The sequence below is a fragment of the Lepisosteus platostomus genome, chromosome 4 (genome assembly GCF_059453375.1).
Source record: "Lepisosteus platostomus isolate fLepPlt1 chromosome 4, fLepPlt1.hap1, whole genome shotgun sequence".
NCBI lineage: Eukaryota > Metazoa > Chordata > Actinopteri > Semionotiformes > Lepisosteidae > Lepisosteus > Lepisosteus platostomus.
In genome coordinates, this window is record NC_142614.1 from 76,274,790 (window position 1) to 76,290,090 (window position 15,301).

At 49.2% G+C, this 15,301-nt stretch overlaps 1 protein-coding gene across 2 annotated transcripts in view; it reads left to right on the forward strand.

The window, feature by feature from the left end:
- LOC148673874 (dedicator of cytokinesis protein 2-like) overlaps nucleotides 1-15,301 on the forward strand; it is a 260,919-nt gene that overhangs the window by 17,213 nt on the left and 228,405 nt on the right. For both annotated transcript variants that reach the window (XM_088630800.1, XM_088630801.1), the window contains 5 exons: nucleotides 5,235-5,316; nucleotides 6,629-6,764; nucleotides 13,049-13,124; nucleotides 13,359-13,438; nucleotides 14,745-14,870. In XM_088630800.1, coding sequence (XP_088486926.1) covers nucleotides 5,235-5,316; nucleotides 6,629-6,764; nucleotides 13,049-13,124; nucleotides 13,359-13,438; nucleotides 14,745-14,870 — 500 coding nt within the window. The remainder of the gene's footprint in view (nucleotides 1-5,234; nucleotides 5,317-6,628; nucleotides 6,765-13,048; nucleotides 13,125-13,358; nucleotides 13,439-14,744; nucleotides 14,871-15,301) is intronic.

A 15,301-nucleotide genomic window follows, 5' to 3' on the forward strand; every position in this document is an offset into this window, starting at 1 on the left:
AGCAAAGCAAAGTGATATAATGCACAGTGAAACTGTGCTAAGTCATGCAGAAAGGAAATCAATTTTTAATAGATTGTTATAGCACTCATCTATTTTTAATATAGAGCTTCAAGATACATATATTGTGAAGCTGAGCTGTATAAGTAAGTGAAATGTATGCCTTGTGTAATTCAGAAATACATTAATATAGTGCCAGGCACTTTAGTACTGTTAAACTACTCCAGCCTTGACAGCAACAGGAAAGTCAGGGTCAGGGTCAGGGGACCAGCGGAGTGTGCAGAGCCACAGGGAGCTTCCCTGGTGCTGGAGGGGCGGGGCACGAGAGCCCGGGCAGGGTCCTTCCAGCAGGGAACCAGGAGAGTGCTCCTGGAGTGCAGGCAGGGAGCTGTGGGGTCTGTTCACCTGGGGCGGCAGGAGTGAGGCTCTGGTGTGCAGGAACTCTGTGGTCTCCAGCCTTGAGTCTCAGGAGCACTTTCAGAAGGGACTGGGCAAGCTGGAGATCGCAGGCATCTTGCAGAGACCCAGCTGGCTGTGATCAGAATCCCAGTCCTGCTCTTGGCTCCTCTCTTCCTGAATAGTCAGGGACAGTGCAGACCCCCACAAGGGACAGCAGTGCACACAGGCCAGGACTCATGGAGAAGCGTGGATGGGGATTTTTTGAGTAGCCTCAAAAACAGCCATGGGATGAAATTAGTGTTACTTTAATTGAATTCTGTTTGAATAGCATCAGGGTGGCAGGATGGTGCAGAGGTCAGCATTCCCGCCTCTCAGCGCAGGGGCCCTGGGTTCAATTCCTGGGGTGCTGTCTGTGTGGAGTTTGTATGTTCTCATTATGTATGTGTGGGTTTCCTCTGGGCGCTCTGGTTCCCTCCAAGAGTCCAAAGATATACCAGAAGGTTAAGTGGCCTTTGTGAAAACTGGCCCTGGTGTGACTTTGTGAGTGTCTGTGTGAGTATCTGCACTGTGATGGACTGGTGTCCTGTCCAGGGTGTATCCTGCCTCCTGCTGTGATAGACTCCAGCTCCCTGCGCCCCTGAACTACTGAAAGCGGTTAGAAAATGGATGGATGTTTAGTAATAAGAGCTGATAGTGCACCTGGTGTGAATTCGGATATTAAGGTCAGACAACAGTGAGAAAGGCCTTGGTGGGTTCCTCAACACAGTCTTGTGCTTGTGCTCAGTGCTGTGTTTAATGCTTAAGAGTGATGTACAAACAGCAAGAGCAGTGAATAGCTAATTGATTGCAGGATCTCTTGCAGCCATTTCTTAAAGGGAACCAGAGCTTCAACAATATAGCTAGACAGCCCTTTGTGTAAATAAGTGCCTCCCGTTCTTGGTTTTAAATACATTTCCATGTTGTTTCCTCTTGTATCCACAGGTTTGTGTTTCACTGTTTATTCTGAAACTATGTACTCAGTGGTGCGCATTTAGTGCAAGGTGTTCAACATTAGTGCAAAGGAACAAGTAAAGGTTTATTCCCTGCTGAAAAGAGAAGAAAAGAAATACGTTTCGGCCGTGAAGTCAACCACCCGAAGAAGACTCCACAGCTGAAACTTTGTGTTTCTTTTCTTCTCTTTTCAGCTGTAATAAACATTCACCTGTTCCTTTGTAGCCTGCGCACGCCGACGCAGCTCCTGGCTTGAACTAGTTCAATATTCAGTGTGATGGGGTCATTGCTATGTGTGTACTGTGTTGTGCTCTGTGCTGTGTGTTCAGTGTGTTGTGCTCTGTGTTGTGTGTTCTTTGTGATGTGGTCTGTGATTGTGTTCAGTGTGGTGTGCTCTGTGTTGTGTGTTCTTTGTGATGTGGTCTGTGATTGTGTTCAGTGTGGTGTGCTCTGTGTTGTGTGCTCTTTGTGATGGGGTCAGTGCTGTGTGTTCAGTGTGGTGTGCTCTGTGTTGTGTGTTCTTTGTGATGGGGTCAGTGCTGTGTGTTCAGTGTGTTGTGCTTTGTACTGTGTGTTCATTGTGATGGGGTAAGTGATTGTGTTCAGTGTGGTGTGCTGTGTGCTGTGTGTTCTTTGTGATGGCGTCAGTGCTGTGTGTTTAGTGTTGTGCTCTGTGTTGTGTGTTCTTTGTGATGGTGTCAGTGCTGTGTGTTCAGTGTGTTGTGCTCTGTGTTGTGTGCTCTTTGTGATGTGGTCTGTGATTGTGTTCAGTGTGGTGTGTTCTTTGTGATGGGGTCAGTGCTGTGTGTTCAGGGTGTTGTGCTCTGTGCTGGGTGTTCAATGTGATGGGGTCAGTGCTGTGTGTTCAGTGTTCTCTTTGCTGAGTGCTCTTGATACTGGCACTGTTTTAAGAGTTGTCATTAGGAGTATGAGGATATTTATTGCCTGTGCTGTGAGCTCTTTAAATATTAAATAATGACTTCAGAGTAAAGGGAATGTAATATGATATTTAATTAAGAGTCCTGCTTTATGAACATGCATTATGAATTATGGTGAGCGACACACGCATAGCACTTTGGCGAAATTTGCCCTGATATTCTATTGCATAATGGGATTGTTATTAGCACAGTGGCCTTGAAACATGTAGACAAGATTAGTCTTCCAAGTGTCTGCATCGTATTCTAGGAAACTATCTACATACATCAGTGAAGGATGAGTGGATACTTAGTTCTCCAATTGAGCTGTTGTATTTCTCTGAGTGTTGGTCCTCTGTGCAATAGCTGATTAGTTCCTGAATGGTGGGCAGCTAGACCATGAAATCTGACACCCCAAGTCCGGCAGACACAAAGGACAGAGGTGTCACAGCCGCCAGCCTGCCCAGCCCAGCCCACAGGAGAGCTGACCAGTGCCAGCAGCGGGGCGATGATTACAAGCGCCGCCGCACGTGTTCTCTCAACACCACATGCCCTACCGTGCGGCAGGCTGCAGTATTTCAGCCATTCAAACCCGCTTCTTGCTGCTCGGTATTGAGTCTACTCTTAGAGAGCCCGACATGGCGTTTATTCTGTACCTTGCATTCTTCTGGATACTGGACTCCCCTTTTGCTTCTCGACCTTGACCTCACCTTTCGTTTCGGATTGTTTGCCTCTATTAGTACTTCCTGGATTTCGAACCCCCTTTCTCCTCTTGACCACGATCTCGCCTGACGTTCCTGATTGTTTGCCTGCCTCGACACCTACCTTCTCCTGCGTCTGCACAGGATCCACATATCTCTTCATTGGGTATTCCTTACAAGAGGCACCCCAAGTCCGACGGTCATAAAGGACAGAGACACAGACCAGATTCAACACTGGGATGAGTGTTTTTTAAAGGTGTAGTGAAGAATCTCTCTCTCTCTGGATTTGTTCAACAGTTTTTCGGGCTCTTCCTGTGAAACACATTTCGACACAGACCAGAGTGTTTGATATCCTCAGATGGGGAGTGGAGAGGGGCTCAGTGTGAGCAGCAGCCTGGGGAGACAGGCTGATCAGGCTGATGGAGATGGTTAAGATATCTGTCTTGATCGGCACACACAGGCCCGGGTGATTCTGCTGCTGTGAATGATTTCAGACGGTTAGTCACCTCCTCCTGTCCTGGATTGCGTGCTACAGTCATCAGGCAGCAGCTCAAGGTCACACTCAGACAACAGGGAGGGGGTGCTCATGTGGCTCAGGTGGCATGAGGCTGGGTGCTGATCTGGGTGTGCCAGCTCCTGCAGTGTTACTACAACGCTGTGCTTATACCAGGTAGAAGGCAGGAGGGCTCTTTGATCAATGTGTCACGATTATAGTCCCTCCTCCTTAAGGGTGCTCCAGCCCTTCACTTAAGACTTTATTCTGTGCACCTGATTCCTATTCCCAGCCCACCTTAAAAGCCAGGCGCTGACGCTCATCCGGGCTCTGCATCTGATTTCCGTATCGTGCGAGTCCGGGATCTGGAAGCGCCTGGTCCCGTTAAGGTTTTAACCTCTGTTCCCGTTCCTGTTCCCTGTCCGCCGGTTCCGACCCGGCCTTCGTGGTTTTAACTTCGTGTTCTGATGGATCTCCTGGTTTTGGACTTACCCTTGTGTTTTGGATATTCTCTAAGGACTACTCTTTTGGATTGTTCTCCTCGGCCACACCTCCCCCGTGCACCAGCGCACCTTGGACACGCCCCCCTGTCTTCAGCCCCGTATTCCTGCATGACGTTTCCCCAGTGTTTCCCCACTTCGTCGGATTGTGTCGTCCGCATAGGGTCTGGAAAGAACTGTTCGTTACACACTGTCTGTAAAACACTGATGCAGAACATATTGGATTTTCCTTAGAGCCATACCGAACGACATGACTGAAAATTCGAGATTCCGGGTCATTCAGAGGTTTAATAGGTACTATCAGCTGAGGTGTGTCATTTAATTTACAGCTAAGAGCAGTCCACAGTTTGTGGATACTGCAGTATGTATTTACAGCAGCCTTAACGTCTTGTACCACAATCTCGTTTCAAACCCCCATCAGCCAGTTGTGCTCTGGGGTTTGAGCATGTTGTGGTAGCTTGTCTGCTTCCCTGGCTGCAACAAGCTCCTCTTCTCTCCAGTGGAACTTTGTGATTGTCATCTTCAAGCATGTGAAATCAGGCAGTTCTGTCATGTAAGTGCAGATTTGGGGTGTGTGTGTATGTGCATGTGGTCCAGGACACAGAACTGTGCTTCTCTTCATGAGATCTACACTCTCACTCGTACTCAATTCAATTCAATTCAAGGTGCATTATTAGCATGACCGATGGGTACAATCAGTGTTGCCAAAGCAGATAAAAATAATAAAAAATAATGAAATTTAAATGAAACAACAAAAAATAAAAGTAAAATAAAATCTACAGACATTACAGACATTAACAACAAAGACATATTATAAAATATTTACATATACTGTAGATATGTCTCTCTGTGGGTGTTGTCCATGAGATCTACACTCTCTCTCACTCTTACTCTCTCTCTGTGGGTGTTGTCCATGAGATCTACACTCTCTCTCACTCTTACACTCTCTCTGTGGGTGTTGTCCATGAGATCTACACTCTGTTGCTCTCTGGACACTATATGCTCTATCTGTGCTCCCTGATTCACTCCATGATGTTACTCTGTTAGTGCTCTTGCTCAGAGTGTTCAGCAGCCTGGACACTGAGGACTGCTCCTCACACAGCACCACCAGGGTGGTGTGCAGTGGGGCTTTCTCCTGGACTGCGGGCTCAGGCTGACACCATCTCTGAATCCTGCTGCTGGTTCTGGAGCCTGGCTCAGGTGGGTCAGCTGATTGTTGCTTTGCTCTGTCTTGCTGCAGTGAGAACTTCCTCATCCGCTGGGCCAGCACCGGCCTGCCGAAGGAGATCGAGAAGCTCAACAACCTGAAGGTCATCTTCACGGTGAGCCCCGCCGTGGCTGCTGTCCCTGTGGCTGGACGTGTCCAGGCCCTGGCTCAAGATCGCCTCTCTGGGCTCCACGTGCTAGGCCTGGCTGTGCTGCAGCACAAGTGTTTGTCCAGTTTTTGAACTTCAGATACACTGAATTTCATTGCCCAAACCATCACTATAAGAAAGTGGCCTGTTTCAGTGTGTTACAGTGAGTCCGTGTGTCATAGTGAATCAGTGTGTCAGTGTGTTACAGTGTTTCTGTATTGCAGTGTGTTACTGTGAGTCAGTGTGTCAGTGTGTTACTCTTTTTCTGTATCGCAATGTGTCAGTGTGTTACTGTGAGTCAGTGTGTTACTGTGAGTAAGTGTGTCAGTGTGTTACTCTGTTTCTGTATCGCAATGTGTCAGTGTGTTACTGTGAGTCAGTGTGTTACTGTGAGTCAGTGTGTTAGTGTGTTACTCTTTTTCTGTATCGCAATGTGTCAGTGTGTTACTGTGAGTCAGTGTGTCAGTGTAATACAGTGAATCAGTGTGTTACAGTGTTTCTGTATAACAGTCTGTGTCAGTGTGTTACAGTGTTTCTGTATCGCAGCGTCAGTGTGTTACTGTATCGCAGTGTGTCAGTGTGTTACAGTGTTTCTGTATCACAGCGTGTTTCAGCGTTAGTGTTTCTGTATCACAGCGTCAGTGTGTTACAGTGTTTCTGTATCGCAGCGTCAGTGTGTTACTGTATCGCAGGGTGTCAGTGTGTTACAGTGTTTCTGTATCGCAGCGTGTGTCAGCGTTAGTGTTTCTGTATCACAGCGTCAGTGTGTTACTGTATCGCAGTGTGTCAGTGTGTTACAGTGTTTCTGTATCGCAGCGTGTGTCAGCGTTAGTGTTTCTGTATCACAGCGTCAGTGTGTTACTGTATCGCAGGGTGTCAGTGTGTTACAGTGTTTCTGTATCGCAGCGTGTTTCAGCGTTTGTGTTTCTGTATCACAGCGTCAGTGTGTTACTGTATCGCAGTGTGTCAGTGTGTTACAGTGTTTCTGTATCGCAGCGTGTGTCAGCGTGTTAGTGTTTCTGTATCACAGCGTCAGTGTGTTACTGTATCGCAGTGTGTCAGTGTGTTACAGTGTTTCTGTATCGCAGCGTGTGTCAGCGTGTTAGTGTTTCTGTATCACAGCGTCAGTGTGTTACTGTATCGCAGGGTGTCAGTGTGTTACAGTGTTTCTGTATCGCAGCGTGTGTCAGCGTGTTACTGTGAGTCATTGTGTCATTGTGTGTTACTGGTGACAGCCGGAGTTTCTGTGAGTCAGTGACGTCTGCGTCTGTCCCCGCAGGACCTGGGGACGCGTGATCTGAGCCGGGAGCGGGTGCTGCTGGTGTGTCAGATTGTGCGCGTCGGACGCATGGACCTGAAGGAGACCAACCCGCGCAAGGCCACGCTGGGGCTGCGGCGCCCCCTAGGGGTATCAGGTCAGGCACCACCCCGTCTGCTGCTGAACGCTGGTGTCTTTCTGTGCTTGTTTCTTTTCTCTCAAATGGTCGTGATCAGCCTCTGCCTCTGCTCTGCGCCTCACCTCTGTCCTCGCCCACGGACACTCAGCACGCTCAGTCCCCTTCAGTCAGGGGGGGCTTTGTTTGGGGGTCTCCAAGGATATCGGTGACATCGAGGTCAGAGCAGACTCGCGGACTAACACCAGGAAGCGCAAACTGCTGGCCGTGAAAGGGTATACAGTTTTCTGTGCTTGAATAGATCAGTGATCAGCTAAGACATCTAGATTAACGTGACAATTCTGGTCACCGCCTTACAGAAGAGATAGTTGTGCTCCGGAATCGGTCCAGAGAAGAATGGCGTGAAGCATCACCAGGCCCAGAGGAACAGCACCTCTATCTCCTGTGAACAGGGGACTGAGCCATTAATGGAAATGCTCACTGGCGCTGATCAGCTGAGCCCACTGGGCTTCAGAGTCAATATTGGACCATGCGCCAGAGGACACAAGAGGAAACTCCATAGGAGTGCATGTAAGAGTACTGTGTGTTCGTAATGTTTTAAATTCTGCACTTGTTAGCCTAACTTTGTTAGGCTTCCCCACAGTGGTGAGAAAATGAAAATGAGTTGATACACACTTCTGTTTTTCACCAACACTGCATCAGTTTCCCATTTTCTATTTATAGTTTGTTTTTGCTACCTCTGTGTTACAGTCTTCACTGTCTACTTGAAACATCCGCTGCCAGGCATTTGCAATCTTGAATTTTATCCAAATCTCTGAATTTTCTGTGCCACTTCTAGAGTTTCCTAATCCTCTCGTTTTGTTTCACCTGTGAATGTCACTGCTTTACTGACTACCGATTGGACAAGACCCTTCTCATGACCAGCACTGTTAATCCTTATTCCTACCTTACTCTAGAGCCCATTCATAAAATAAGAATATGCTAAAGCATTGCAGGTGGAACAAATGTTGCAGATAAACAAGAAAAACGATTGCAATTTGAAACTGTTGAAACACTCTGAAACATCCCCTATTGAATACATCAGGCAGGTCATATTTTAAAACCTCTTTCCAAAAAGGAATTTGTCCCTGTTCGTATATCGCCCACAGAGTAACAGGCTGTGCATTTCACTTCCTGTGCTGGACTAATGTCTCCCCTGAATGTCCAACAGTGCAGCACCAGTCAAGCAATGAACAGGTGTTCACATGTGGAACAAGCAAGATGCACTCTGGAATCTGATGCCTTGGGTTCTTCAGTCAGTGTGTGTAGCTTTTGTGATTGTCCTCAGACCCCTGCGTGTCTCCACTCTTCAGTGCTCATCAGCACTGCTGTGTCTCCTGGAGCTCCTCTCTGTGATTGTCCTCAGACCCCTGCGTGTCTCCACTCTCCAGTGCTCGTGAGCACTGCTGTGTCTCCTGGAGCTCCTCTCCTCTCTGTGATTGTCCTCAGACCCCTGCGTGTCTCCACTCTCCAGTGCTCGTGAGCACTGCTGTGTCTCCTGGAGCTCCTCTCCTCTCTGTGATTGTCCTCAGACCCCTGGGTGTCTCCACTCTCCAGTGCTCGTGAGCACTGCTGTGTCTCCTGGAGCTCCTCTCCTCTCTGTGATTGTCCTCAGACCCCTGCGTGTCTCCACTCTCCAGTGCTCGTGAGCACTGCTGTGTCTCCTGGAGCTCCTCTCCTCTCTGTGATTGTCCTCAGACCCCTGCATGTCTCCATTCTCCAGTGCTCGTGAGCAGTGACATTTCTCCCCATAGAAAGATTTAACTGTGGCACATAAGCACTTCTCAAGCTATAGGAAGTGAGATTTTAAGAAAAGCAAGCAAAATATAACTGTTCAGGCAGGAAACTGTTAAGATTGGATTGTGTATCAACAGGTAGAACACAGTGAATTCTCATACCAGGGTCAGGAAATAATCTGGAAGCTCTGGTGTCTTGGGACTATCATCTATAAACAGATGTGTTGTCTTATAAATCTTATCTAGAGCTCCTGACCGTTAGATACGATCTAGTAGAAACAAGTAGTAGAAACACTGTGCTCTACAGACTCCTGCATACACATGGAAATAGATGTGATTATATAATCTGTGTCCTCTTAATTTTTTATGCAATCAGTCATTGAGCAATCAGTTAACACATAAATCAATAAGCATTCCCATGTGGGGAGTGTAGTTAGAGCAATATGAAGTTTACAACTCTTGAGTATGGCCAAGCATCGCTGTAATAAGAATACATTTTGACAAATTAGGCTTTTGATAGACCATTAATATTCTATGAGCTAAAAGAGATTGAACGGTGAAAAGTCAACACACATTCATCTCTACTGGAAAAATCAGCTTCACTTTCACAAGAGATAGATCTGTGCACAATTGAAAAACACATTTGATTTTCACAGTGCTGTTTATCCCTTACGTGTAGCCCTGTAATTAAGAGATAAATTATTAATGTTGTTTGTCACTAGGTGCTGACTAATTAATGTGTTTGATTGCAGAGGTGTGATGAGAATAATTAGGAGACCCCTTGATGAGGGCAGATGAACAGCTTTGATAGTTGTGAGAGACAGTCTCTGTCACACTTCCCAACACAGTTTCTGTCTGTTATCAGAGTCAGGAAACAGAGAAACTATTTGTGCCTGAAAAGTGTTTAAGAATAATATCAGGAAGGTGGCAGATGAGAGGGGAACATTTGGCCCAGCTAGCTCATTTGTTTATTTTGTGTATCTGAAGATATATCCGAAGATCCAGCCAGCTGTTTCTTGACAGACTCCAGGGTGTCGCCCTGTGCAGTGTATTCCAGCCTCCCTCAACCCTTTGTATGAGCGTGTGTCTCCTGTTCTCAGTTTAAAATGCACTTCCCTGTACTTTCCACCGGTGGTCTCTGGCTTGTGTGTCACTGCTGATTATGAAGAGGTTGGAATGACTATCAATGAATACTTGGATCAGGTCCCCTGGTAGTCTGGTAATTTGCACAAGACAAAATATTTCAATTTTTTGCTTGTCAGTGTGGGATGTTACAAGGACACTGGAATAAAGTCGGACTAGTAGTAGGAACGTACACAAGAGGAGAATATAATTCATTATTATATTAGCAGCTTATTGATCTGAGATTCGCATTATCCACACTGCCTCCCTCTCTCTGGGCTCTAACATCTAGGCCCCTTTGTTTCTCTAGCAGTCTCTCACTTCCACTTCTGCTCTGCCTCTGCACCTCCCTCTCACTTTGTCCCTCAAGTACAACAAATTAATTTGCGGGGTGAATCTTGTTTTTTACAACCAGAAAAAAATTGATTCTGTCAAAATGTATCTTCCTTTTAAAGGTTACTGGTAGACGTGCAGCCCGCGGTGCACTGTGTGCTCAGAATTTTGCATGTCCTGCGGTAATCCACTCGAAATCTGCCCGTTAAGAAAGGCTTTGATCTGCAGCTGTCGGCTGCTGTGTGTGTGTGCACGAGGAGTGAAGTCTGACACTGAATCGAGAGAGCAGACGTGCTATGATTCAGCCTCTGCCTAATCAATACACCCTTTAATCAAGACATTCCAAACCAAACTAGCTGGGAGATTTTAAACTGTTACTGTGCAATAAGCTCATTAACTGCACGTCAAGATTAGACCTTTGAGCTTTGGACTGAAAAACCAGGGTTTTCAGAGTTCAGGTCCTGTAGCAACATTATTGTTTCCATGTTTGTCTTCTTTCTCCTCTCCTCCTGTGAAGACGGTCTTGTGATTTCACAGCCAGCTTTGCTGTTCCTTCAAGGACCGAACAGCGTTGCCGCTGGCATACTAAAAAGAACTTGAACACAGAAGTGCAGCTCGTATTCCAGGAGAGAGCGATCAGGCTCCCGTCTCGGCCGCCTGCTGGTGGAGGAGTCGGGCGCGCGCAGCATTAACACGCGGTTCACGTGCCTCAGGTCTCACTGCACCCAGAGTGGGGTCTTTGACATTGTAATCACAGCTATCATCTGGCACAAGAGCGATCAGAGAGCTTGTGAAGGGAGCAATGAGTGTGTCCCTGCCCTCTTGTCCTAGTGTGTGCCGAATCTGTGAGGCGTAGGACACAGCAGGACACAGCAGCTCCCTGCAGGGATGCAGAGTGGCACCGGGGTGCTGGGAACTTCTAAAGCCAAGCTGGAGGAGTCCAAGACAGGACAGAGCCACCTGCAGAGACAGCTGTCAGACTGGAGCAGACTGCTGGCTGGCCTTGTGCCTTGTGCCTTGTGTGTAAGGCAGCTATGATGTCATGATATGGGAAGAGAGGATGAGTCCGTTCTGGGGCTGTGGAATCATCAGTTTTAATCGGGCACCTCTATGTTGTGCCAGGCTCTGCGGTGCGCCCCAGATAGTCCATGAGGGTGGGGCCCCAGGGGTGGTCCCACAGCAGAGAGAGGTCTCTCTCCTTACCCTTCCTTCGCCCCCCCCCCCCTCCTACCCCTGTCCATCGCCCTCCTCACTCAGCTGGCCGTGAAGAAGACACAGAGCCGCTCTTGGGCTGGGGGTGAAGGCCATGTCTTTTCTGAGCCTCAAGGGTCAGAGGTGCTGTGTGGGCGCCGGTCCAGGGACCTGCACACCAGGAGCGCAGCGGCGCTCTGATCACCTGGCGACCCCTCTGATCGATGTTCATATTTCTGGCCAGGAGCAGCAGAGGGACCTGCTCCTGTGTTATTAAAATGCATGGCCGGAGGCCCTCCGTTCAGAAGCAGCTAGTTAAGGAGCTGTAATGAAAGCCCAGGAGCTGCTTCCCTTTTCGTTCGCTCATACATAAATAAATGACACATTACAGACTGAAGGGGAAGGAAAGCCGCGCGGCTCTGGAGCCGAGACGCTGATGAATAAGGAGCTGTGGCGCCGGCCTGCGCACAGGCCTGGGAGGAGTAATAGGTGTCATCCATCAAGGCTGGGACGATGGGTTTTCCAGGGCTGTCAGGGGCTCCATCAATCTGCCTGTGACCCCAGACGCTCTTCACAGCACTGCTGTCACTCTGAGCACACTGCAGCTCGCTGCTCTCAATCTCCTGGTGCCAGGAGAGCCTGGGCACTGCCACACTGGAGAAACATGTCTCTATCCTCAGACCCGGACTCACTGTCTCTACTGGTCTTAGATCTGGACTCTCTGTGTCTCTACTGGACTCACTGTCTCTCTACTGGTCTCACTGTGTCTCTACTGGACTCTCTGTGTATCTACTGGACTCACTGTGTCTCTACTGGTCTCACTGTGTCTCTACTGTTCTTAGATCTGAACTCTCTTTGTCTCTACTGGACTCACCGTGTCTCTACTGGTCTCACTATGTCTCTACTGGTCTCACTGTGTCTCTACTGGTCTTAGATCTGGACTCTCTGTGTCTCTACTGGTCACACTGTGTCTCTACTGGTCTTAGATCTGGAATCTCTGTGTCTCTACTGGACTCACCGTGTCTCTACTGGTCTCACTTTGTCTCTACTGGACTCACTGTGTCTCTACTGGTCTCACTGTGTCTCTACTAGTCTTAGATCTGGACTCTCTGAGTCTCTACTGGACTCACTGTCTCTTTACTGGTCTTAGATCTGGACTCTTTGTCTCTACTGGTCTTAGATCTGGACCCACTGTTTCTCTATCTTGCTGTAGACCTGGGATATTTATATTTTCTGAAAATGTAAGAAACTAAATGTCAGTCAAAATGAAATGCTGGACAACCCCTTTGTTTATGCCTCTGTGTTCAACAAACAAAGTCATCCTTCTGATGATGGAGTAGATCCGTAGATCATGACCAAAATAAATTCTTTATGTATTCCACAATCATCTGTTGTCTGATATTCTCTGAGTTCTCTGATCCTCTGATCCTAACTGCAGAATATCCAGATCAGGTTCTGCATTCCTCTGGAAAATGAAAGCTGCCTTATTCCTGGCACATACTGTAGCTTAATACACTTCTGCGAGTGCGTCTCCCTGAACAAGACAAAGCCTGTTGTATCTCCTGTTAATAAAAGTACACATTGCTAATCTTCAGAAACCCATTTCCACTAGAAAGCTGTGCTGCGGTGGGATTTGCTGGTGTCACGGACAGGCGCTGCGTCTGGCGTCTGGCAGGGTGTCACAGTCATTCCCACAGAGATGGGGGATTGATTCTGCCCCAGTGTCATGCCGAGCCTGCGGCTGGCCTGCGGCTGGGATGCGGGAGCACGGGCGAGGGATTTCTCCGGCTCTGTCGGCGCGTGCTCCCGCATGTGATCCCAGTGCAGGGCTCATGCTGGCCAGAGGGGGGCGCTGTCGGCCTGAACCCTGTGTCTGTCTTGCAGTGATGGACGTGACAGACATCCTCAAGGGGAAGGTGGAGAGTGATGAGGATAAGCAGCACTTCATCCCTTTCCTGCAGTGAGTGGTCACCAGGGCACCGCATGTGTCACGGCCATGTGTGTTACTGTGTGTGTGTGTCACGGCCATGTGTGTTACTGGGTGTGTGTGCTACTGTGTGTGTGTGTCACAGCTTTGTGTGTTACTGTGTGTGTCACCGCCTGTGTATGTGTGTCACGGCCTTGTGTCACTGTGCAGGTGACCCTGGGGCAGCTCCCCTTACCTCCCCTCTCTCCCTGTTTCTGTGTCTCCCAGAGTGTCGGCTGAGAATGATTTCCTTCATGGTCTGATCAGGAAGGGGACAGAGGCCAAGGAGATCAACCACAAGGGCCAAGGTGGAGCTCAGAGCGTGCAGCAGCGAGACTCCAGGACCTGGGCGTCTCTGTCTGTCTCCACCTTCCCATTTTCTCTCTCTGCCTTTACATATCCTCATAAAGTTCTTCCTTTGCCGTTCTTGTGCATTTTTCCTCATTTCTCTCCTCATTCTGCTGTTCTTCAGCTGGGCCTTATCCTCCACCTCCCTCCCCGCCTCTGTCTCCGCTCTCTGCAGGCCCTGCTCTGCCTGCCTCCCAGCCCGTTGCTGTGCTCAGCGGAGTGTGAAGCTATAGCAGGAACCAGATGTCAGGTATTGACAAGCTGTACCTGGGCGCCCTGTAATTAGAAAATAATAGAGATAAATGTCAGAACTCCCTGCCGCTGTAATCACTCACTCATCCTCTTCCAACAGCTACAAAACAGAAAGGCAGAGATTTAGGGTGCCGTTCCTGCTCCAGATGTTTTCTTTGGCAGAGCTTTCTTCCCGGCACAGGGATACGTGACGAGGATTTGAGTATTTCTGCAGAAAACAGCTCTGCAAGAGAAAGGCTTTAGTGACAGGGCACTGGCCCGAACCTTGTGCTGTGTGGCAGGGCGTGCTGGGGTGCAGTCTTGTAGGGGTTTGTGGGCTCTCTACGCGCTGTGGGAGCCCCAGGGGTCGAAAAGGTCAGTTTCCAGGTAAAGGGCAAGCTCGGGTGACAGAAGGCCCAGGCGATCGCTCTGCTCTCCAGGAATGGAGCTGGACTCCCCTGCTTCGCAGCTGAGCACTGTGAGCACTCTGAGCACTGTGACCACTGAGAGCACTCTGAGCACTGTGACCACTGTGAGCACTCTGAGCACTGTGAGCACTCTGAGCACTCTGAGCACTGTGAGCACTGTGAGCACTCTGAGCACTGTGAGCACTGTGAGCACTCTGAGCACTGTGACCACTGTGAGCACTGAGAGCACTCTGAAAACTGTGAGCACTCTGAGAACCGTGAGCACTCTGAGCACTCAGCTCTGTGAGCACTGTGAGCACTCTGAGCACTGTGAGCACTCTGAGCACTCTGAGCACTGATCATATCATGGGGTCCCCACACAAAGGGAGGACTGAGTGTTGGTACCAGCACCCCCCACTGGCCAGTAAGAGGAGTGAAGCCCATCTTCACCCCTCTGTCGAGGACGCACAGGCCCAGAGTCTTTATACTGTACCAGCGTCCCCCACTGGTCAGTAAGAGGAGTGGCACCAGGCCATGCCCACGAGAGGCGATCATGCTCTCGTCTGCAATGCGCTGTGCCCCACCGGTGGACCTGCCCCCTCACTGCGGGGCGTGTGTGCTGTTGCAGGGCTGTGGGTGTCCCTCAGGATGCTGGAGGGGGACATGCAGCAGGCCCGGAAGGAGCATCCCCACCTGGTGGACAGGAACGCAGTGACGGCACGCAAGATGGGCTTCCCAGAGATCATCCTGCCAGGTGAGACAGGCCGAGACGCTGTGTGCAAGCAGGGGCTGGGGTTCGTGTCGGTGCAGAGCCCTGGTCATATTCCCCCCGCCTTCGCAAATATGACCATGGCATGAATATGATTGCGATGTTCTTAAATTGCTTTCCTCTGAGGTGTTCTGAAAGAGTCTGTCTGCACTTTACTGTATAAAAGGTTTTTACTCCGAGAAAGCAGCTGTCCCAGGACACTGTCACTCAGCGGTGATGGTGATCGCTGTTGTCACTAGTGTCCCTCTGGTGGGGCCCCTGTGTTGCTCCTCCTCACAGTTGGTGAAGCAGAACGTGACACAGCACCAGCTGCAGAAGTGTAGCACGTTTCACAGCGCAAGGTGCTGCAGGATAGGTCAGTGTTGCTCCAGCTCTGGACAGTGCAGAGCAGTTTGATGGTCTGTGGGAGCCAGACA